The sequence below is a fragment of the Chrysemys picta genome, chromosome 4 (assembly GCF_011386835.1).
Source record: "Chrysemys picta bellii isolate R12L10 chromosome 4, ASM1138683v2, whole genome shotgun sequence".
NCBI lineage: Eukaryota > Metazoa > Chordata > Testudines > Emydidae > Chrysemys > Chrysemys picta.
In genome coordinates this window covers 98,456,792-98,481,090 of record NC_088794.1, presented here as the reverse complement: position 1 = coordinate 98,481,090, position 24,299 = coordinate 98,456,792, and the positions used below count along the sequence as shown (strand labels likewise).

General features: G+C 43.5%; 1 protein-coding gene across 21 annotated transcripts in view; it reads left to right on the top strand.

Moving 5' to 3' along the window:
- The window catches only part of RYR3 (ryanodine receptor 3), a 561,484-nt gene that overhangs the window by 314,941 nt on the left and 222,244 nt on the right, over positions 1–24,299 (top strand). For 12 of the 21 annotated variants that reach the window (XR_010601063.1, XR_010601064.1, XM_065595381.1 and 9 more), the window contains 5 exons: positions 3,328–3,460; positions 4,497–4,600; positions 9,333–9,468; positions 16,979–17,159; positions 22,606–22,714. Coding sequence is in view for 19 of the 21 variants with exons in the window: in XM_065595381.1 (XP_065451453.1) it covers positions 3,328–3,460; positions 4,497–4,600; positions 9,333–9,468; positions 16,979–17,159; positions 22,606–22,714 (663 nt within the window). In the remaining 2 variants the exon portion in view is untranslated. The remainder of the gene's footprint in view (positions 1–3,327; positions 3,461–4,496; positions 4,601–9,332; positions 9,469–16,978; positions 17,160–22,605; positions 22,715–24,299) is intronic. The other 9 variants (XM_065595379.1, XM_065595372.1, XM_065595370.1 and 6 more) reach the window with 3 other exon arrangements.

Below are 24,299 nucleotides of genomic sequence, written 5' to 3'. Positions count from 1 at the left end.
TATAAGAAAAAGACCCAAAAATCGGCAGGGGAGGGATAGCTCAGTGGTTTGAGCACTGGCCTGCTAAACCCAGGGTTATGAGTTCAATCCTTGAGGGGGGGCCACTTAGGGATCTGGGGCAAAAATCAGTACTTGGTCCTGCTAGTGAAGGCAGGGGGCTGGACTCAATGACCTTTCAAGGTCCCTTCCAGTTCTAGGAGATGGGATATCTCCATTAATTAATTAATTAATTTAAAAAAATCAGAACATCTGGTCGCCCTAATTGCAGTAAATCTTTAAAAGTTTCCATATTGTGGCTCATAAAACTTGAAACTGTTCACTATGAAATATATTTAAGAAACCTTTTTTGTGCTGATTTGTAAATGGAAAGTTGTATTGTTTTATTAATAGCTCCACATAGTGGGAGTGCCTAATGACAGTTTTGCAAGGATAGAGGTATTGACCTCAATTTTCTAGACAAAGTCCAATTTGTTTAATTGTTTGTCTGCTTAATACCCTTGTTGACTGAACTGGAGAACTTATTCTTCATTTCTCCTCCATTTAAAAGCAAAAAGTCTTGTGTAGTGCAGAATGGCTGCTGCTTTGCACCGAGAGTTACCAATTTTCTAATCGCACAAACCCTCACCCCCTTCCCCAACCCTTCCCCAATGCCCCACTCACTCTAGCCCCCCTCCCTCCGTTGCTCACTCTCCCCCACCCTCACTCACTTTCACCGAGCTGGGGCAGGGGGTTGGGATGGAGGAGGGGGTGTGGGCTCTGCGCTGGGGGGTGGGCTGAGGGGTTCAGAGTGTGGGAGGGGGCTCTGGACCAAGTATGAGGGCTCCAGGAGGGATTTTGAGTGCAGGAGGGGGTTCAGGGCTGGGGTTGGGGTGCGGGAGGGAGTGCGGGGTGCAGGTTCTGGGAGGGAATTTTGGTGCAGGAGAGGGTTTGGGGTGCAGGCTCTGCCTGGATGATGCTTACCTCCAATGGCTCCCGGAAGCAGTGGCATGTCTGGCAGTGGCTCCTAGGCTCAGGGGCGGCCAGGTGGCTCTGCATGCTGTCCCTGCGTGCAGGCACCGCCTCTGCGGCACCTATTGGCCACAGTTCCCTGTTCCTGGCTAACGGGAGCTGCAGAGTCGGTGCTTGGGATGGGGGCAGCATGCGGAGTTCCCCTGGCCGTGCCTCCACCTAGGAGCTGCTGCCAGACATGCGCCACTTCCGTAAGCGGACGGCGGAACTAGGGCAGGTAGGGAGCCTGCTTTAGCTCCCGTTGTGCTGCCGGACTTTTAGTGGCCTAAAATCCCCCACATTGACTTCAGTAGCCTCCGGGATATTGAGCCCGATTCCAGGAGACTCCCAGACAAACGGGGAGCGTTGGCAACCCTATTTGCCCCCTGGAAGTGGCTGCATAACGAATGACCATATATTTGTGTTGGACACAAAATTATGTAGAAGAACATTTTTAAGGTTGTAAAGTCAAATGCTCAAAAGTCAGGAAATGGCAAAATTAAGATTGCTTGTGCAACTTGAATTTGTCCCTCTTGTGCGTAAGCATTATGATACAGCCATTAATTACCTGATCACATATTATTTTTTTCCTCTGCTGCCTCTTTCTGTGCACAGAGAAGACCTGCTCTGGAGATAAATCTGGGTTGTGTAATAAAGACGACTATCTGCAGCATACCTGCTTTATTTGTGTAGTGAATGATTCAGGGGACTGCAGGAAGAGAAAAGATGGTCTTATGGTTAAGGCAGTTGTAAGCTGTCCTGGAGAACTGAATTATATCCCTGCCTCTGCCACAGAGCAGCTTTGTGATGTTAGTCATGTCACTAAAAACTTGTCTCAGATTTTCTCTAAATGTGTGTTTCTTATTTTCTGGGTGCCTGGTTTGAGAGCCTGAGGTCTGATTTGCAGAAGTGTTGAGCATTTAAGCAGGTGATACCATCCCCGTCAACCTCTTCCCCACCACACATTGCTTTCCCCGGTCCAGGTAGGAGGAAGGGGCAGAAACTCTAAAACCCAGACTGAGGAAGGAGTTAGCACTTTTGGGGAAGTAGTGGCAGCATGGTAAGCCAAGAGCAACAGGAAACTGAATGCAGGGAGAGAACCTCAGGAAACTGTGTATATAGTAGGGTTGCCAATTTTGATTGGATGTATTCCTGGACGTTTCATCATGACATAATCTTTAATTAAATATTAATCCTTAACTCCTGGAGACTCCAAGATAATCTGGAGGGTTGGCAACCCTAGTATACAGCAGGCTGCTGTATAAGTCAGAGGACCACGAGCCGAACAGAGAGTGACTGCTGGACATTGCAGTTAGGAGCAGGTCTGTGCAGGAGTGGGTTGGAAGTCAGTACAGTGGAACTCCAATAAGAGACACACTACTAACCCTCGTAGCCTGGAAACCTGTGAACTCCTCTCTGCTTTGAACAGAAACCTGGACTAGAGAGGGAATCCTAGGCACTGGGCCTGAAGAGCTCTAATCCTTCACTGTGCTTCAGTTCCCCATCTGCAAAATGGGGATCATGATATCTTGTGCCTCACAGGCGTCTTCTGAAGATAAATTGACTAATGTTTTTGAAGCATTCAGATGCTACGCCCAAGAGGAGGTTAATAATTCTCTTTTTATAGCAGGGTTTGGATGATGTGCAGTAAATAAGGCATGGAGCTGCACATTGAACAATAAAGATATACCAAAACATTCAATATCTGCTCATTAAGTGAACACTGTCCATCCTGTGCATTGAATGAGGCAGGAGTCCTGTGGCTAAAATACTATGTGATGATGTAATAAAAGACATATGCAAGATAAAGATTCCTCTGTCAACCTAGCTGCTTCTACAGTGGGGGCTAGGTCAACCTAACTACATTGCACTGCATTTTTCACAACCCTTAACGATGTAGCTAGATCAATCTAATTTTTAGGTGTAGACTGGGCCTAAGATTGCACTGGCAACCTTAATTCTGGAATTTCCTAACTTTTAATATACTTTTTTCTGTGTAATAATGTATAAACCCTGTAGTCTGTAAAGCACTTTGGGATGCAGAAATGGTTGTTCATAGACCATCTTCTTTCAGCCCTTTGCAATTTCCTGAAGCTCTGCAGAATGATTTATATCATCATTTTAGGCGTGCTGTTAAAATGAACCTAAGAGAAAGGTGCAAGGAAGTCTTTTTCTTTCTTTCCTTTTTTTTTCCAGACTAACTGGGGTTAAGGCATGCATATAAGAGCCACTGACTACATTGGTCCTGTCATAAAAATGTCTTGTTAGGAATACATGAAGAAGAATCTGTGCAGCATTGGTAATTAACATATTTAGTTGCTTTTCAATTTTCTTCTTTAGCAGATCGCTTTTCCTAAGATGGTGGCAAGCTGTTGTCGGTTCCTGTGCTACTTCTGTCGAATCAGCCGCCAAAACCAAAAGGCCATGTTTGAGCATCTAAGTTACTTGCTGGAAAACAGCAGTGTTGGGCTTGGTATGTCATGTAACTTTAACTTCTGAAAGCAACTCCCATGGATATTGCAATATCGCAAGACTGCCATCTGACTTGTTTATCAAGCTGAGGCATGGTATTGTGAGGACCTCTTTGAAGTTTAAATACAATTATTGGATTAATGTTAATGAAAAACATAGTTTTCTATCTTTCTATCATTAGACTTCTGCGAATTGGATTACAATCAGAAGAATCTAAAGCTGGGTTATTTAAACATAATGAAAGAGTTAGGAAGAAAACCATATTACTTGATGCCCCTTACCTTTGATACAGTTATTTCTGGAAATTAAAGATTTAATTTAACCCTTATAATAATGCTGGTGTCTTTAGTATGCCAGCTAAATGAATGGTTAGGAAGGTGTGTATATATATTATTATATTATTATTTAAAAAGTTTGTAATGCAAAGATCCATCTCTGAAGTGCAACCATATGACTTGAAGTTTCATATTCTACCCCCAAAGCCTGGAAGTGCATAGTTCTTTATTTTAGTGTGCTTTAGAATTGTGTGGCCCAAGAAAAAATGACTTTCTTATTACCAACCTACGAGTAAAATAAAGAAATAGTAGGTGATAGTAAGACATGAAACACAATGTTCCAACCAGGTATACACATTTTTAAACAGTTGAGATGATCTTCTGATAGCACTTCACACTCTCTAGAGTTATAGAATGAAAATTTTCCCTATGCTGAGGACATATAACTTCTATTACATTTCTCTAAAGTTCAGTGTTTTTATGAGTTGTTATCCCAGGCTGCTTTGTCTGTATCTTTAAAACAATAAAGCAGTGTATATAGGTCCTGAATCAGCACAGAACTTAAGCATGTACTTAAGTCCATCCCTACTCAGTAAAGCACTTAAGCTTTGCTTTGTTGAGTTGGGACAGTAAAACATACTGTATATGAATATATTTGAGTATGACCTAGATTATAGTGTAACTGCTGCCCTCTGCTGCACAACTTTCATTAGTGCAAACTAAATAATTTTAATTACTATATATTACCATATTTTTCTCCAGCATCTCCTTCTATGAGGGGTTCCACTCCACTAGATGTTGCAGCTGCCTCTGTAATGGACAATAATGAGCTTGCACTAGCTTTGGAAGAGCCAGACCTGGAAAAGGTAAGTGCTTACTATTAGCTTATTTTATTTTATTTTATTTTGCTCTATGTCCTTTCTGTCTCCTTCTAGTCAGATCATGCCATAATAAGGTTGGGGTTTTGCAATAAAGGTTTATTAATTATTTGATTACGCTGCAACAATCCCTTTCTCATCTTGCAGTAATGTAGGGCAGAGGGGCAATCTTCCTGACTCCTCTTATTTATAGTTGTTAAAGAGCAGCATGATATTAAAGGCAGGGTAACTGCTCCAATTCTATGTTCTTTTTATAGCAAAGCCATGTAATTAGTTATTAAGGGTAGGGTAAAATAAAAGATCTTTAAAATAGGTATTGTTTTAAATAGGCATGCGTGAACTGGATTTGCCTGATTTGACATCTACTTGAATATTGGAATTCTAAAAATTTGAAACATTATTGGTTTTTGTGCTGTCTTGGAATTTGAAGTCTTCAAACATGCACCAGTAATCTGCCCCAAATTGGAGCAACTCACTTTTTGCCTTGTTGATGCCCGATCCTTACTTACCCTAAATGTCTTTTTTAAAGTAAAATTTAAGCATGCTAGGATTGCATTTCTAATTTCTTCAGTATCCCCTGATTAAATTCCCAAATATTATGTGATTACATTCCATTGTATATTCAGTATGAAACTCAATAGAACAAACAAATTATAGACAATGCAGGAAGTTATGTCTATAGCGAAGGCTGCCTGACACTTCCCATTGTAAGTCTCTACTTTCAAGTCTTATAACTTTGCAAAACTAACTATTTGGGTTAAAATTTTCCATGCCAGGTATATGTCTCAAGCTAATTTTTTTTTTTTTTTTTAATTTCAGCTGAAATGGTCAAGCTGCTTCCCAAATGAGATTTAGGGAAAGTATGTTGCTTTGTCCATGTTAAAAATAATAATAATTAATAATAAATCTTTCAGCTATTTAAGTGAGAAGCTCTAGTGCCTCCTTGCTTTGAAACAGGGACTTGAAAGTAGGCCGTGATGGGATCACTTTGGTCTCAGGGATATATCATATGTTGTTCCTGTGAAAATTCATCCAAATTTGGCCAAGATATAAGCATCTGAAAAATCACAGTTCTCACCTGCTCAGTGAAGACTTTTTAAAGTTGACAACTAAATTTTTCAAAGATCCTGTCTATTCTGGGCATGCTCCCTCCTGAGGCTGCAGAGGTGCAAGGTCATGCTGGCAGGGTTGGAGTGGCATGCTCTTCAAAATGACATCCATGTCTGGTTTTGTCTCAGTATTGGATGGGGGACAGACTACTCAAAAAGACGACTGTCCAGTTTAAAATCAGACAAATGGCCTGGGTAAGGCTGTAGTGTGTGTGGGAGGAGGGTGTTAGGTGCTAGGTGCAGAGGGGAAGGGGAGCTGGAACCAGGGGGGGTGGAGAAGCAGAAGGGGTGGGGCAGGAATCAGATGGCAAGGTGGTGGATAGGAGCAGAGCGGGTGCATGGGCACAGAAGGGAAGGATGCAGGGAGTGGGTAGTTGGTGAGGAATCAGGTGGAGAAGAGGTCAGGAGTCTGAGCCTTTGGGTATGAGCAGAAGGGGAAGCGAATGGGGACAGGAGTCAGGGTGTAGGCATGGACAAGGAATAGAAGAGGATGGGGCAGATCTAGATGGCAATGAGGAAGAGTGGGTGGATAAGAACAAAGGGGGAGTGGGGCAGGTGGTGGGGGTAGATAGGAGCAGAAGGGGATGGGGACAGGACCCCAGGTGATGTGAGGGTTTATAACCACTTGAACACATTCTGCTCTAGAAACTGGAATTGGACCCAGGTTTCCTAAGTCTTTACATTCCTTGCTGTCAGCAAATATCTGTGAAACCGACTGCCAAAATGTCTTATTTCCCTCTACTGGTTGGTCCACATAGATCAGTGTTTCTCAAATTTCTTTTTTTGCGGACCACTTGAAAATTGCTGAGGGTCTCGGTGGACCACTTAATGATCTTTCCAAATGTTGTTTGTACTGTTAGCCAACTATTGTAAAGCGTTTTGGATAAAAGCGCTATATTAAAAAAACCTTAATAATAAAAGCACGCAACTCATATTTTAATATCAGTACTCTTACCTTTCTAATGTGATGGATGTGCCCTCTCTCCCCCACCGTGGCAGCCCCCGCGCTGGGACTGGGAAGGAGGAGGGTCTCTCCCCGGCAGCCACAGCCCTGGAGCTGGGGAAAATCGCCTCTTTCTCTGGTCATCGCAGCCCTGCACGTCCCAAATTCCCCCCACCCCTGTTCTCACCCCACTGCCCCCTCCCACCTACGTCCTATTCCCCCAAGGCCACCACCTCACCTTACATGTGCGTCTTCTCAGGGGCCAGGCGTCTACATATTGAAGCCATGCCTGTGTGGCTCCACTAATTAGGTGGGTGGCCCTTCATTCTCTCGTGTGCGGCCACCATGGGAACCTTAGAGGGGACTATCCACGGACCACCTGAATGGAACTCGCAAACCATTGGTGGTCCACGGACCACAGTTTGAGAACCTCTGACATAGAGGATAGCCTACTGCTATTAAATTACTCTATTAGTTCAAGTGGCAGAGGTCTGTGCTGTGAATTGAAAGGTCCAACTCCTACTGATGTCCCATGTGGGGATAAGTGTGATTCCACATGCTGTAATTTCTGTTGCCTCATTTTGCTTTTAAAAAAATTTAGGAAATTACATGCAAAAATATGTGAAAAGAACATTAAGGTTGCAAAGTCAAGTAGTCAAAAGTTAGGAAATGCTAAAGAGGATGGACCATCTTCTGGGAATCAATCAAGATTGTATAATAAATAACATTGTCTATGGGATCTCAGTCTCACTGGTTGCAAAGTTGGAAGGCATGAAGTGAAAATGCAGGAGATTGCAGGAAGAGAAAGGATGGTCTAGTGATAAAGGCAGTCAAAGGCTGCCCTACAGAATTGGATTCTATCCCTGCTTTTGCCGTAGAGTTCCTATGTGATACTGAGCAAGTCATTTAAGACAAAATTTCTTGTGGTTGCTATGTGTGTCTTGTTTTCTGGTAGCCCAACTTGAGACATTTGGGTCCACATGCACAGAAGTGCTGAGTGCTCACAACAGTAACTGAAGTCGGTTGGAGCTGTGTTTTGAACATATAAAATGCTATAAAATTGCCAAGTACTCTGAAAAATTAGGGCTTATGTGTCTCAATTTGGGCACCCAAAATTAGGTGACATTTTTGACAATTTTGGTCCCTCTGTGCTTCAGTTCCCCATGTGTAAAATGGGGATAACAACACTGCCTCCTGTTACAGCAGTGTTCTGGTGCTAAATTCATTAATGTTTGTGACGTGTTTAGATATTAGAGTGATGAGCACCATATTAAAACCCATGAGGAAATTAATAATTGTGTATTCAATGCACGGTTTGGAGGTGTGCAGTAAATAAGGCCACACATGATTAAGATAAAATGAAATATTGATTATATATTCGGTGAGCACTGTCCATCCTGTATACTGAGGCAGAAGTCCTGTGGGGAAAAAAATGAGTTCATGTAATTAAAGATGGTATAATGCGTACAGCTGGGAGTGCAAATTAAGATTGAACAGGCAACCTTAATTTTGACCTTTTCCAAACTTTTGAGTGCGTGACTAACAACCTTAACATTCTTTTAATATTTTTGTATATATATATAATATATATTAATTAGAATTAAGGAATATAGTGAAAAATTATTAGCCCACAGCTTGATGGTTGAGCCCTACACTAGGATAAAATACTCAAAGCAATGGTTTTCTATCATAAATATACTATTTGAAAAATCCTAGGAGAGAGAACTACTGCTTCTCTTTCCTTCTTTTCCTCCCTTCCTTACCATCTCAAATTATCCTGCAGTATGGTACACATTAGAAGTTAATAGTAAAATTCTATGGCCCATGTTTTGAAGGAGGTAAGACTATTCACTACATCTTACTATAAATTAACTTCCAACCTCTTCTTAAAGGTTCATCTAGTAGTTTTTGACATTTATCTTAATAAGTAACATTACATTTGGTATCTATAGATTACAGAAATTCTAATTTGATTCTGGATGGATCTTTAGACTTTTTCAATTGTATATTGATCAATTTTTTGAAGAGTTTGAATATTTGTACTTCCATTTAGTTTGTTTTACCCTAATTATTATAATTCCCCAAAAAAGTCTGATTATGAAATCTCAGCCCTTTTGAATATCAACATTTCCATTGCATAGGCAGGATCAGGGTTTCACCCAGAAAGTTTAACAGCATTGTTTCACATTAGGTAACCTTGGATGTGGCAGGAATTTTGCTATTGCTATGAGCTAGGAATCCAAAACAAGTTCTTAAGTTGTTAAATTTTTGTTTCCTAACTTTCTCTCTACAGTTTATTTAATATAGGGAGGAAAAATCAGACTTTCACAGTTCTTGATTCTTTGATTTTTCACCTCCAAAATTAAGACTCTGCCAATTGTTTTATGGATGTTCTGATCATGTAAATAGGCCGTCTTAAAAATAAAAAGGCTTTAGGTTTTTCATTATTTGATACAGAAAACTAAGAGCTAGAAAAATAAATTGATGCAATGTTAAGCATAACCACATTGTTTCTCAGAGGCAGGTCAAACCATTTGCTATATAAAAATATCTTGTAATTTATTTCTGATGCTCTATTTTGTTTCAAACATTGATAACATTATTAGAAATCTATTTCAAAACTAAAACATAACAAATGTTTAATACTACAAATGCTTATATTTAACAGGTTGTCACCTACTTGGCTGGTTGTGGACTTCAGAGCTGCCCTATGCTGGTAGCTAAAGGATATCCTGACATTGGATGGAATCCAATAGAGGGTGAACGTTACCTATCATTCTTAAGATTTGCTGTTTTTGTTAACAGTAAGTTTAAATCTTTGGTATCTTGATTATCCCCAGAGATGTTTTCTTAAATGTTTTAAGAAAACCTCATTTTTTACACATTTCTCTATCAGTAAAATCTAAATCTTTGAGTTATTTAAAGTATACTGTCTCTTTTCAAATGTAAGATTACTAGTGTGTTCCCTCCTTTATGTAATTATCATCATCTTCATAATTGTTATTTAACTATATTTTTTCTTATATCACATCTTTTAATGCTCTTGCAAACTTTAGTTATTTAATAAAGTCTGGGAATACCATCTTAAGGTAGGTAAATAAAATTATATGAATTTTAGTGGTGGGTAAACTGAGGTGCCAAGAGGTTAATGACAGTGTTTCAGGACGCACAGCGACTTCCAGCAACTGAACCGCATTAATGTTACCACTATGAGCGTTACACGCATGTCAAAGTGTAACTGTTCCACTTTGTTACAAAATGCAGAATTATATTATAATATATCACAGTGAAGTATTTTTGTGTGAGTTTAGTGTTTGTGAAAGATGCTGGATAAACAATATTGAAGAATTTAGTCATCTCTTCTTCCTGTTGCCTGCCAATGTACCTTAATCCTGAAGCGAAGAAACAAACTCTAGAAGAGAAAAAGTAGTTCCTTCTCAATGTTCATTCATTTCTTGGACCCTTGGCTGAGACTGCTGATGAGGTTCACAGATAGCAGTTGGTGCTTGAGAATATGTCTACACTGCATGCTTCTTTAAGGAGGCTAGCCCTAGGTTCCTCCCCTGCTGTCCCCCCCACCCCGCAGCCTCAGTTTGCCCCGCTGCAATGCTCTGGGCTCCTGGGGCAGCGCAGCTGCGGAGCCCGGCCTGACCCGGTGCTCTGTGCTGTGTGGTGTGTGGCTGGCTCCAACCAGGTGGTGCGGCTGCCTGTCCTGGCACTCTGGGCAGTGCGGCTGTGGTAAGGGGGCAGGGAATAGGGGGGGTTGGACAGAGGGCAGGGGAGTTCAGGGGGATGGCCAGAGGGCAGGGGTGTGGATAGGGGTCAGGGCACTCAGAGGGCGGGTAATTGGGGTGGGGTTGGGGGGCAGTCAGGAAGGAGTGGGGGTTGGATGGGGTGGCGGGGGAAATCAGGGGCAGGGGTTCTGGGGGCGGTCAGGGGACAGGAAAAAGGGGTGGCTGGATGGGGCTGGAGTTCCGGGGGGGCCATCAGGGAACGGGGGGGTTGGATGGGGCAGGAGTCCTGGGGGAGCCATCAGGGGGCAAGAAGCAGGAGGAGTCAGATGGGGGCGGGGCCCAGGTCATGCCTGGCTGTTTGGGGAGGCACAGCCTCCGCTAACCGGCCCTCCATAGAATTTTGGAAACCTGATGCGGCACTCTGGCCAAAACGTTTGCCCGCCCCTGCCCTACATGGCTCTCTACTTGCCCAAGCTGTGCTTCCCATCTACACTGCTATTTTTTAGCAGTGTAGTGTCCCACAACTTCCTCGCTGATGGAGCCCTTCCTCACAGGAGGGAAAGACTCAGGCAGTGGGAAAAGACGTTGTTAGCTCCCCATTGGTGGAGCCCTTCTCCTCAGCAGGGAAAGACTGCAGAAGTGGGGAAAGGCTCTGACAGGGGGGAGGCTGTGGGGAAAAGGTTGGCCTTTTAAATGTAATGTAAGTATTCCTAACGCATTTTAAATGTTAATTAACTATACAATGGGACTACAACTGTACAATATACCGATGAAAATCTGACAGGGTATAATTTTGTTGATCTTGTTTATTATAATATTAGATCACTAATCATACTAGTGAAAAGTTTGATGTAACACACAAGAGGTTAAAATGAACAAAAAGGACCAGTTCAGTTGTAAGCACAGTAATAGTTCAACATGCCAATTGTCCAAAATCTGGTCTTAATGGCCATACCAAGTTGGGGCTTGGAGCAGTACTAAAGCTTAAAAGGTCTGCTGATCACACTGATATCGGATTCAAACCTGGAGCCCACTCCTGAAGTTTTTGTTCTGTCCTTCCTCAGGCAAAATAACCATTGTTATAACTGGGAGCTTTGCCCAAATAAGGATTTCAAGGTTAACCCTCAGATATTAAAAACAATTGTGATTTTTTTATTTCATCACTTGATATGACAAACCATAAAGATAAAAAAAGAAACACTGAAGGCTAATTTCAATAAGTGTCTCAAAAGTACAAGGTTTCAGTGGTAGCCGTGTTAGTCTGTATCAGGAAAAAAAAAAAGGCGTCCTTGTGGCACCTTAGAGCGTAACAAATTTATTTGGGCATAAGCTTTCATGAGCTAGAACCCACTTCATCAGATGTATGAAGTAAAAAATACAGGAGCAGATATAAATACATGAAAGGATGGGGGTGCTTTACCAAGTGTTAGGTCAATCTAACGAGATAAATCAATTAACAGCAGGATACGTAGGGAGGAAAAATAACTTTTGAAGTGGTGAGAGAGGTGCATTACAGACAGTTGACAAGAAGGTGTGAGTAACTGTAGGGAGAAATTAGTATTGGGGAAATTAAGTTTAGGTTTTGTAATGACCCAACCACTCCCAGTCTTTATTCAGGCCTAATCTGATGGTATCTAGTTTGCAAATTAATTCCAATTCTGCAGCTTCACGCTGGAGTCTGTTTTTGAAGTTTTTTGGTTCAGACTCTCTGGTCACTCAATAACAGACCTCAAAGTGGCAATTCTTCAACAAAAAAAACTTCAAAAATTGAAATTGAGAAGGATTCTATTTAAAGACTTCATATAGCAAGCAAAACATATTTATCCCTACCTAAACATATATTGAAAATAATCTGAGATACTTTTTTACTGCAGTTAAATTACCATGTCTAGAGGGCAGATGTATCAATCCTTGGTGGATTTGACATTCCGTAGTCACGCTGAGAAGATTTAGTTGCTAGATCACAGGAGATATTCTTTGTGACAGAACATAGACAATACAGTGTTTAGCAACAATCCCCATTTCTGTTGGACCACTGAAATAATATCACTTTATTTCATGAAAAACACTGGCTATTTAGAACAAATAATCTTTTAATTGGGGGGGGAGGGGATTGCACTGAGTTTTATACGATCTGAATGTGGGGGAACCTGTTAAGTTAGTATTTATCCTTATATCAGTGCAGCATTGTCCCCTGTAGTATATTTTCTAAAGCTTTACCTGTCCCTGGAATCATTCATTTAATCAGGTATTTAAATTTTATGATTGATCTAGGTCACTAGTTGGAATATCGGCCCTAGTCGGCAATGAACAGAAAATTCTTCTTTGAGTGATTGCACATATGCATTTCATTCTTGATGTACGTGCACCCCATGCACAGTAGTCAGAAATTTTTATTTCAGTGGTACCCATCAGGGTGGCTTGAGCACCTCTGCTGTTGCACGCCACTAAACTCCAATATAAAGGACCCAGCTGCCCCAGAGCATCTCAGTCCCTTCTTACCACCTGTGATAGTTGTTGGAATTTCATGGTTTGCCTTAGCAAGTGCTCTTGTGAATAGTTATCTCGTTTTTATAGTTGCTTAGTACTTAGTAAGTGTTAGTTTACTTTTAGTGTTCTTTTTCAGTCCCCAGATCTGGGGTTTCTGTTTCTTGGAACCGAGGGATGCCTTGGTCACTGTGCTTCAAGCCCTGTGTCTTTTGTTTTGGGCCAGTGCCCGACAGTGAACCACACTCAAACTGCTTGAAATGCTTGGGGGAAGCTCATATTCAGAACATTGCCAGATTTGCAGGAACTTTAAGCCAAAGACTAAAGACAGAGAAGTGAGGCTGAAGTTTTTGCTCCTGGAGGCAGCCCTGAGACTTCCATCAGAACCTAGCTGTCCTGACTTGGCATCAAGTGCTTTGGGATTGGTTAGGAGTGTGCCTCTTATGCTACCTGAGATTTGGCACCACTTGCCTCTCCAGTGCCCAAGAAAAGGCATGAGACCTCTAGACAGACCACTGAGAAAGGCCTCAGACTTTATGCCCCTGTTGGTACCATAAAAGGAGAAGCCTACAATGTTAGCTGCTTTATGCTCTTTACTGACTTGGCACCATTCTCCAGTATAATTGGGAGCTCCCCCCCGCCCCCCACCTTGGTCAGCAGAGAGTGATTAGTCCTCTGAATTGGAGATTCATTCCTATGTTTCCCAGCCTTCGAGCCAGTCATGCTACTCCCCACCCAGGTGTTATTACCAGGGGATGCCTCGAGCTCCTCAAGCTGCAATGGCCAGGAGTTACTGGGGCCCACCACCCATCCAATGGTTCTTTTGGAATCTGAAGATTCCCCTCAGTTTCCAAGTCATACATATGGCATTCCTGCTTTGTCTCCTCAGAGAGGCACAGGGAGTCTACTCACCAGACACTGCCTGTTCCTGAGTCTGGTTCTGGGCCCGGTAGTGAGCAGGAAGTGGTGGTTCTGGAGAAGTCTGCTGGACAGCTTATGGAGGAGGGACAGCCTCAACCTGTGCTGGCTTCATTGTCCTCCTCCCCGATGAGGCAGTTTCCTCGGGAGGCGTCTCATTCCCTTCTGATGATTATAGAGCTCACTTGCTCAATATGTGTGAAGGTGTTCACTGTGTCCACCCTCAGCCTTTGTTGACATTGGTGACAGATGCATCTGTGCTCATCTGGGTCCCCTCCAAACTCAGAGTTTATGGTCCTCACAAGACATGTCTCTACACATCAATGTCAGGGAACGAAGGGTTATCCGCTAGGATGCCAGCTTTTCCTATCTTATGTCCAGGGAAAAAGCCTGTTTGTTCTCACAGACAACACAACGACGATGTTTTACCTCAACGGGCAGTGAGGAGCCTGCTCTTCCCCACTTTGTCAAGAGGCCATTCACCTCTGGAACTTTTGCTCTGCCAATTAAATCAATCTTGAACCCTCTTACCTTTCAGGGGTGCAGAGTGAGCATGCTGACCATCTAAGCAGATTGTTTACAAATCACCACGAGTGGTCTTTCTGCCTGGATGTAGCCAGGTGCATTTTCCATCAGGTCAGGTGCATTTTCCAGCAGTGAGGGAATCCCCAGATAGATCTATTCACAACCAAAACTGACAGGAAAAGCCATCAGTTTTGTTCCGTACAAGGTTGCAGTCCAGGTTCCATCACAGACACTCTCCGACTATCCTGGCTGAACAACTCTGCTATGCTTTTCCTCCAATTCCACTCCTACACAGAGAGTTGCTAAAGATCAAGTAGAACCATGCCTGGGTTATACTAATAGCCGCAGCATTGCCCTGGCAGCACTGGTTCTCCATTCTCATGGATCTATCGGAGAGGCTCTGATTTCACTTCCTATGGCCCCAGACATCATTTTGCAGTGTTATGGTTGGCTGTTCCATCCAAAACTGCAGGCACTTCATTTAGTAGCCTGGAAGCTCCATGGCTAAATCCTAGAGAGGAGTCTTGTTTGGAGCAAGTTTGGGATGTCTTGTTAAATAGCAGAAAGCCCTCCACCAGGGCTACTTATATTTCAAAACAGAAGCAATTTTCCTCCTGGTCTCATCAATTTGAAGTTTTGCCAGTGCAGTACTCAATCCAGCATGTTCTGGACTATTTATTTTTCCAAAATATCAAGGTTTGGTGATTAGTTATATCAAGGTCCACTTGGCAGCAATATCAGCTTTCCAGCCTCACGTGGACAGCTGTTCTATATTTTCTAATGCTATGTCAATCAGACTTTTGAAAGGCCTAGAAAGGTTGTACCCACAGATGAAGGAACCTGTTCCTCTCTGGGACTTGAACTTAGTTTTGTTTAAGCTTATGGGGCCTCATCTAAGCCTTTAGCAATGTGCTTCTTAGTTAAACCTGTCAATGTAAGTGGCTTTTTTTGGTAGCCATCACTATGGCCTGTATGGTTGTTGAGCTGTATCTCTGACATCTGAACCTCCTTATACAGTTTTCTTGAAGGATAAAGTATATCTATGCCCTCATCCAAGATTTCTCTCTAAAGTGATATCTCACTTTCATATTAACCACTTGATTTATTTTCCTACAATAGAGATGAGCAATGCCTGCACACCCTCGATGTTAGAAGGGCTTTGGTGTTCTACATAGAACTAAACAGTACCATTTGTCAGCCCAACTATTTGTGGTCATCGCAGATGGGATAAAAGATCTCCCAATCTCTTCACAAAGAATTTCAACATGGATATGTTCATATATGTTATGTCCTGATTGGCATTTCTCCATGAAGCAGAGTAACTGCTCATTCGACAAGATCTCATGTGGCTTCAATGGCATTTCTTATGCATGCCCCTATCCAGGAAATTTGTAGAGAGGCTACCTGATTTTCAGTCCACACCTCTGCATCTCATTATGCCATCACTCAGTAATCTAGAAACTATGCTAAATTTGAGCAAGTTGTACTCCAATCTGTGTGTACATCGACTCCGATCCCACCATCTGCTTTATAGCTTGTTAGTCACCAAGTGTGGAATGCTAATGCGCAATCACTCAAGAAAAAATAGTTACTAAACTTCCATAACTGTTGTTCTTTGAGAGGTGTTACACATGTTCAATCCACGACCCACCGGTCTACTTCTGTGCAGTGGGGTTGTCCAGCAAAAAGGAACTGAGGAGACTCTGGGATGGCTGGGCCCTTCATACTTGGATGCATTAGCACACAATGGCAGAGGGCGTTTCAACCATCCTGGCAGAACCACTGAAGGAAAAGTTTCCAATGACTGCACAGGCCGCACACATGCCAAGAGTGGAATGGACATGTGTAGCACATCTCAAAGAACAGCAATTACAGAAGGTTAGTAACCATTTTTGTTATCTTCTAGTGATGGTTTAATTATTTATGTAAAATGAGTTCTCAGTCCATTTCCTGCATGGATACTTCAGAAGCTACTACCACAATTGCTGCCTTTGTCGGCAGTCTCAGAAGAGAGGGCAAAGACAGAAGTAGTCCTGGAAATGAATTCCCCTGGCAACCCTAGAAGTCAATCTTCTAGGTTAGGGTTGTTGAACTTTGGCCAAGGCAGTTTGGGGACGTTTACACTGTCATTCCCTGTATAATAACTGCATTTTTAATTAAGTAGAAGATTTATCTCTGGTGCTGTAAATTTAGCATTTTTCCCTTTTAAAAAAAGTTTGTTTCTCTCTCTCTCTCTCTCTCTCTCTCTCTCTCTCTCTCTCTCTATTATTTTATGTTCTGTAAAATTTAGGGAAAAATCCAAACTGTTCATAAATTAGTGTCAAGTATCAGAGGGGTAGCCGGGTTAGTCTGAATCTGTAAAAAGCAACAGAGGGTCCTGTGGCACCTTTAAGACTAACAGAAGTATTGGGAGCATAAGCTTTCGTGGGTAAGAACCTCACTTCAGGTGCAAGTAATGGAAATACATACATGGATTTCCATTACTTGCATCTGAAGAAGTGAGGTTCTTACCCACGAAAGCGTATGCTCCCAATACTTCTGTTAGTCTTAAAGGTGCCACAGGACCCTCTGTTGCATAAATTAGTGGTTGCCTTTCAGAAGAATGTATTGGCTTTTATATAAGAGGCTAACATGTCCTGTTGGTCTTTAGGTGAAAGTGTTGAGGAAAATGCTAGTGTTGTTGTCAAGCTCCTTATTCGACGCCCAGAATGCTTTGGGCCAGCTCTTAGAGGAGAAGGAGGAAATGGTTTGCTGGCAGCTATGCAAGGAGCTATTAAGATCTCAGAGAACCCAACTCTTGACCTTCCATCTCAGTGCTATATAAGAGAAGTGTAAGTAAATGTTATATGCTCTTTTGGCAAATGCTGATGTTTCATTAGCTGAATTATTAATCTTGTATACTACAGTAGTACCTAATGGCTAACCATGTTTGCCCCATTGTGCTAGGCACTGTATAGACACAGAGCAGCAGACAGTCCCTACCTCAAAGAGTTTACAGTGTAAATCGATAAGACAGACAGATAGGGGACAGGGAAGGATAACACACAAGGAGAGTGAACAGTGTGATAACAGCAAGCTTCATGTTAGCTCTATGATTGCTTTTTATGATGGGTTTAGTTAGGAGGGGATCAGCAAATGGAAGGAAAAGTGAAGGGAGAGAGGGCATGGAAGGGAAAGGAGATATAGGGGACAGGGCAGGGAAGAATAGGGTAGAGGAGCAGATATGGTGTGAAATTGAGGTGAAGAGATTGTGAGGGTTGTGGGGAACAAGAGGGTTAGAGCACACACACAGAGCCAAGGAGCACTGAGCTCAGAAAGTACCGTCAAAATTGTACAACATTCTCTGTCTGTCTGAAGCTCCCTGATTTGTCTGCTTCTGCTCTGACCTGGAGTTTCTGACTGGTTCCTCCCTGCAGTTTTTTCCCTGAGGCCACATGGCAGGAGGAAAGAAAGGTACCTGATAGGTCTTAGTGCCCAAGTGTGGTGCAGGTGATGTCTCCTCTGCACAATTCTTGGATGAGGGGGGAGAGGTGACCCCATCTGTCCCCTTTTTACCACCCTGCCCCAGAGATTCAATAAAATCTATGCATTATTGAATACTTTACAAAGAATAAATGTTTTTGCTTCTGGAATTCTGAAAGAAAAGATTAAGGCTGAGGTTTTCAAAGCAGTTCAACAGATTGAAAGATACTTGTCTAAATCCCCTAATCTGTTTTGAAAATCTCAATGTAAGAAACATCTTGAAGTTTCTTTTCATTTTTCTACAACAATGGACATTTTTTTCTAAACCACACTGTAGAGTACCTTTTTGAATTGGTCATTGTCACAGAATCCTCCTGTCAGCAAACTCCTGTCTATGACCACACTCACATTTACATGAAGTGCAGTAGTTTTTTGACTTTACAAATCAATTAGAAGTTGATAACTCCTCTTTGATTGATGGTAGACAGCATCCTAATAACATAATTGAAGAGTAAACAATTATTATTCTTTGAGTGCTTGCTCATGTCCATTCCACATTAGGTATGCGTACTTGCCTCAGCAGTATCCATAGGGGACCAGCTCTGGCGCTTTCTGGAGTGGCGCCTGAATGGCGCAGTATAAGGGGTGCTGCTGGCTCTCCCCACCCTCAGTTCCTTCTTGCCGCTAGTGATGGTGCTGGAATGTCTGCTTCTTTGGCTAGCGTTGTCTCATTCTCTGGTTTGTTCGAACTCTGTAGAACTTGTAGTATGGTAGTAGATAGTTGTTGTTACAGTTAGTTACCCTTAGTAGTAGTTCTTGAAATTCTCATAGTCCCGAACGGGACTCAGACAGGGGACGGGGCATGCCCCAGTCCCCAGGCTTTAAGCCCTGTGATCGCTGCAAATGGCCTATGCCCATCAGCGATCCACATACCAACTGCCAAAGGTGCTTAGGTGAAGAGCACATAAGTGACAAGTGTCAGATCTGCAATTCCTTCAAACCTAGGATGAAGAAGAAGCACGATATAAAGGTGCACCTAATGGAGTTGGCACTCATTTCAGCACCAGAGCAGCAGTCCAACTCTGCACCGAGCACCATGGCCTCCGTACACAGTGCTCCGCTGGCACCGTCCACGAGCCAGTACCGATCTCCCTCCAAGGCTCCAGTCAAGAAGCCAAAAAAGTCTGTGAAGGGAAAAATCTCCTACCTCCCGTAAGGGAAAGGAGAGGGCTGTGGGTGAGCCAAGACCCGTGCCAGGCAGCTCAACGCCCCTTCAGGAAGTCAGGCCCCAGCTCAAGTCGAGTGGTGCAGCCCATCCCATACTTCGCCTAAGACTCCAGATACCGGTGCTGGCCCTGTCCAGCTTCAGGTGCCGTCAACACCCGAAGCCCTTCAAGTAGCTCAGGAGATCCTGACACTCCCAGTGCCACTCACACCGGCTCCCGCAGTACCCCAGTCTCGGGGAAAACCCACGTTGGGTTCGATGCATGTGTCCCCATCTCAGTGGCACTATTCCCCATCGAGAGGGATGTCCTGCCAGCGTTCGCCCGCCCGAAGCCGTCACGCCTCAGGACTAGAGAGGCAGGCTCAGAGGAGCCTTCAGTCCCCACACCGGGGGCACCCATCGAGGGACTTGAGGTGTACCTTTCCGGTAGATTGGCGCAGATCCTCTGAGCAAATGCCACCTGGCAAGAACTCCGGGACCAGCCCCAACCATCTCCAAGGGCCCAGTATCGATCACAGGACTGATCGGGGATCAGAGTCTGCCAATCGCCGGGCTGTCATTGCCCATCTCCAAGAAAGAGGTCGCTCTACTCAGGAAGATCCTCCCAGCAACTGACCCGTTGCTTCCAGTCCCATTTGACATCCCGGTACCGGTCGAGTAGCATGAGGCATGGATCGCTGGGTGTCTGCCGCAGATCCACCGAACACCATCGGACCCAGAGATCCCAACCAAGATGCCTGTCTCGCTAGGACAGGTCGGCTTCAAGACGCAGCGACCAGCACCGGTCAGACAAGAGCCACCACTCCATCCAATCCTGGTTGCCTGCTACCGGCTGCTCCGCTTATAGCTCCAGCATGGAGCGAGATTCCCTGACTGTGGCCCAAGCCCCGGTACCAATGGTGCCGCTCACATCATCAGCACCAAAACCTGTCCCATGGCCCCAAGCACAGTGGTTGGGGCCATGGTACACGTGGAACCCTTGGGGGTTCACCCAATCTCCCCAGGCTGCCCGGTTGCTGTTGGGAGCCTCAGAGAGGCCAGCAGCCTCAGTATCCTGTCCCGCTCCAGTGCTCAAGGCTTTGGGGGGTAAGACCCCACAGGTCCAGGAGGACCCAGGCTGGACCACCAATGGACGTTGAGGTTCCCATGGCACCAGCATCATCCTCATTGTCGCCAGACAAGGCTATCACGGGGCCCTCTCACCCAGTTCCTCAGGATGACACCACAGTGCACCAGGAACTTTTGAAGAGGGTCGCTTCCAACCTGGGACTTCAGGCAGAGGAACTGAAAGAGCCCTTGGACTCTGTGTTTGATGTCCTCGGCTCCTGCCAGGGTGTCTCTACCCCTTCATGAAGGGGCTTCCAAAATCACTAATGCCCTGTGGCAGACTCCCTCTTCCCTGGCCCCTATCTCTAAGAGGACTGAAAGCAAGTACTTTGTGCCAACCAAAGGGCATGAGTACTTATACTCCCACCCAGACCTCAATTCCTTTGTGGTTGAGGCATCTGTGTGCCAGCACTGGGTCGGCACACACATGAAAGTGACAGTGGCCCCTCCCTGGCCCCTGACTAACTGATCGGAACTGCTGTCACAGGACCATGGTCGTCTCTTACACCCCAACCTCACATCCCTCCAACTTTCGGCATGGATGCTGCGTGGCTGAACCTGGAGGAGTGGACCTGTTCGGAGGAAGTCCAACAGGTCCTCCTGGGATGTAGGAAGCCCTCAATCAGACTCACTTACCTGACCAAGTGGACAAGGTTTTCCTGTTGGGCATCCGAGCATGATATCTCTTTTTCCTGGGCGTCCGAGCATGGTATCTCTTCTTCCATATAATCTGTCTTAGATTATCTGCTTCATTTGAGGAACCAGGGCCTGGCACACTCTTCCATTAGAGTGCATCTCGCGGCCATCTCTGTTTTTCACCCACCAATCCAAGGACAGACAGCGTTCTCCCATGACATGACGGTCAGATTCTTGAGAGGTCTCGAGAGATTCTTCCTGCAGGTGCGGACTCCTGTCCCACAGTGGGATCTTACCTTGGTCTGCTCTAGGCTCACAGGCCTTCCCTTTGAGCCGCTGGACTCCTGCTCCCTTCCTCATGTGTCATGGAAGGTCGCATTCCTGGTGGCGGTGACATCAGCAAGACGAGTCTCTGAGATTAGAGCCTTGACCTCAGCACTGCCGTACACGGTCTTCTACATGGACAAGGTTCAGCTGTGTCCCCAGACGGCCTTCCTGCTGAAGGTGGGGACCACCTTCCATATGAACCAGGACATCTTCCTCCTAGTGTTCTGTCCCAAACCACACAAGACCAATGAAGAGAGATGTCTTCACACCCTGGACATCTGAAGGACCTTGGCTTTTTACTTAGAATGTACCAAGCCTTTCCGTAAATCAACTCAGCTCTTCATCACTACAGCGGATAGGATGAAGGGCCTTCTGGTGTCCTCGCAGAGCATTTCCAATTGGATCACCTTGTGCATAAGGGCCTGTTATGACCTAGCGGGGGTTCTGCCACCGCCGATTGTCAGAGCCCACTCAACGAAAGCCCAGGCATCTTCAGCTGCCTTCCTGGTGTACATCCCTATCCAGGACGTCTGTAGAGCCACGATGTGGTCCTCTGTCCACACATTCATGGCTCATTATGCCATCACTCAGCAGGCCAGAGATGACGCTGGCTTCGGCAAAGCTGTGTTGCAATCTACATGTCCGTGAACCCCTACCCACTTCCAGGGGTACTGCTTGGGAATCACCTAATGTGGAATGGACATGAACAAGCACTCGAAGAAGAAAACACAGTTACCTTTTCCATAACTGTTGTTCTTCGAGATGTGTTGCTCATGTACATTCCATGACCCCTCCTCCTTCCCCACTGTCAGAGTTTCCGGCAAGAAGGAACTGAGAGTGCGGGGAGCCAACAGCGTCCTTTTTACTGCACCATGCGGGCGCCACCCCAGAGGGCACCAGAGCCAGTCCCCTATAGATACTGCTCAGGAAAAAAATTCCGGCACCAGTGCATGTGGCGAGCACACACACCTAATATGGAATGGATATGAGCAACACATCTTGAAGAACACCAGTTACGGAAAAGGTAACTATCTTTTGCAAAGAGACATTGGATCTATCACTTAACTTAATATGTATAGGACCTAAATTAGGGCAAATAATTCTCTGTATGATTGAACAGCAAACTTGAGAACCCGATACATGTTTTAGATACATAAGTATTAGTGTGAACTTTCAGATGTGGAACAGGGTACATAATTTATAATTTGACTTTTCAAATAAAATGTACACAGGGAATGTGCTACAGAGTTAATGAAAAATAATTTTTAAACAGAAAACACAAAAGACTTTTCCTACCTATTCTGGGCTAACTTATAAAATGTGAATAATAAATGTATTTCTTAGTGTAGAAGAAATTAACATGTGACCAGACACAAGAAATAGGTCAATAAACACTGCTTTCAGTCAGCAGGAGCTTCAGTCTAAAGTTTTACACAGTCACCTTATAACGAAGAATCCAACCTTATTTTAGGCTATCCTATGTCAGTCAAAATATTCACATGTTTTTGGTTCCTTTTCAGCAGTGTTGAAGAGGAGGAGGAAGAAGAAATTGTGCACATGGGCAATGCAATTATGTCATTTTATTCAGCTCTGATAGACTTGCTTGGACGCTGTGCACCAGAAATGCATGTAAGTGGCTTTGCTCCGTTGCTCAGAAATAAAAGTAAAAGGAGTTGGGTAAAATATATGAGCTACAAATATCTGTATCCATTCAAGTGACATTATACAGAGTACACATTATATAAAAAACTATACTTATTGCTAAAACTGTTAGTACTTGAGCCCAGATTTTGGATATTAGCATATGTGTTGGACTAATAAAGGAATCACAGTATTTCCCTTGACTTGTATTGTGAGTGTAAGTGTAAAACTGCTCATCTAGGCAGCTTAACTCAGATGAAGTATAAGAGGTTTGTTTGCTTGAAGGACCTGGTTTTATACGGTGTTTTATAGCTGGATTAGTTATGATGCAATGAAATTACATGACTTGCCTAGGGTCATGTATTGAGTAAGTAGTCTGGAACCCAAGGACCTTTATTATTATATCTGTATGACAATAGTGTGTAGAGATCCGGACTGAGGCACAGAGCTGAAAAGTAATCTCTGCCCTGAAATATCTAATTAGGTAAGAGACAAATGGTGGAAGGGGACATAGAGAAACACAAAGGTGAAGTGATTCATCTGAGTTCAGCCAGCATGTCAGTATGAGAGTTGTGAAATAGAACCCAGGGCCAAAATCCAGGTTCCATTGAAGTCAATGGGAGTTTTGCCATTGACTTCAGGAACATTAGGATTTCACTTTACAAGTCTTACAGTACAGTGTCCTATCCACTAGGCAGCACTGCCTCCCCAAATATGGTAAGTCAGTTGGTGATGCTGATGCCTTATAAATAGGATAGAAAAGAAATCATAGATGCTCTGAATGTTCTTCTTGATCTCTAAAGATTTGATTAAATGTAACTGTACAGAGTTGAAAATAAAATGTGAGTCTTCAGGATAGAAGTAGAATGTAGGAAAAATTTAAAAACCCATAATTTCTACACTTAAGGAATAGAGTTAATTATTCTTCGATAAAAACAAACTTTGGAAGCTACTGACAACTGAACTGCCCACTTGCTAGTTGGTTTTACCACATTAGTTTTATTGTCCTGTAGCATACCTTGCAGGAGCTGCTAATGCAAGCCAATGATTATGTGGCAACTCACATAAAGATTAGCTTGTCTGCATTTAATTCATCAAACAGCAATGAATAATTTGCAAAACTGTACTGATATTGATGCTAGATAGGAAGTATCTCTATGGTGGGAAAAAGATGGTAATTTGTAAATGAATGTATATTACATTGTAAGTTTTGCCATAGCAAATGCCATAAATAAATTCAAATGTATTTTTTAATTTTAGCCTTCTTTTTCATTTGCTCATAGCTTTCTCAACCATTTCTTAGAACATATAACTTCCCCTGTGTGATCTTAGGCCAAAGATAACAGTTTTGAAAAGTTTGAGGAAAATCAGTTTGGGTGTTTTGAATAGTCTAAATATCTAACCTAAACACAAAATAAGTTCACATGAATAAACGTTCTGAGGAAGATTTTCACAGGCACATAGGGCAAGTGTGCACCCAATTCCCATTGGAAGTTTATAGTAATTATGCACCTAATCAGTTGCACACATACAAAATGGGAAATGACTACCTAGGAAAGAGTACTGTGGAAAG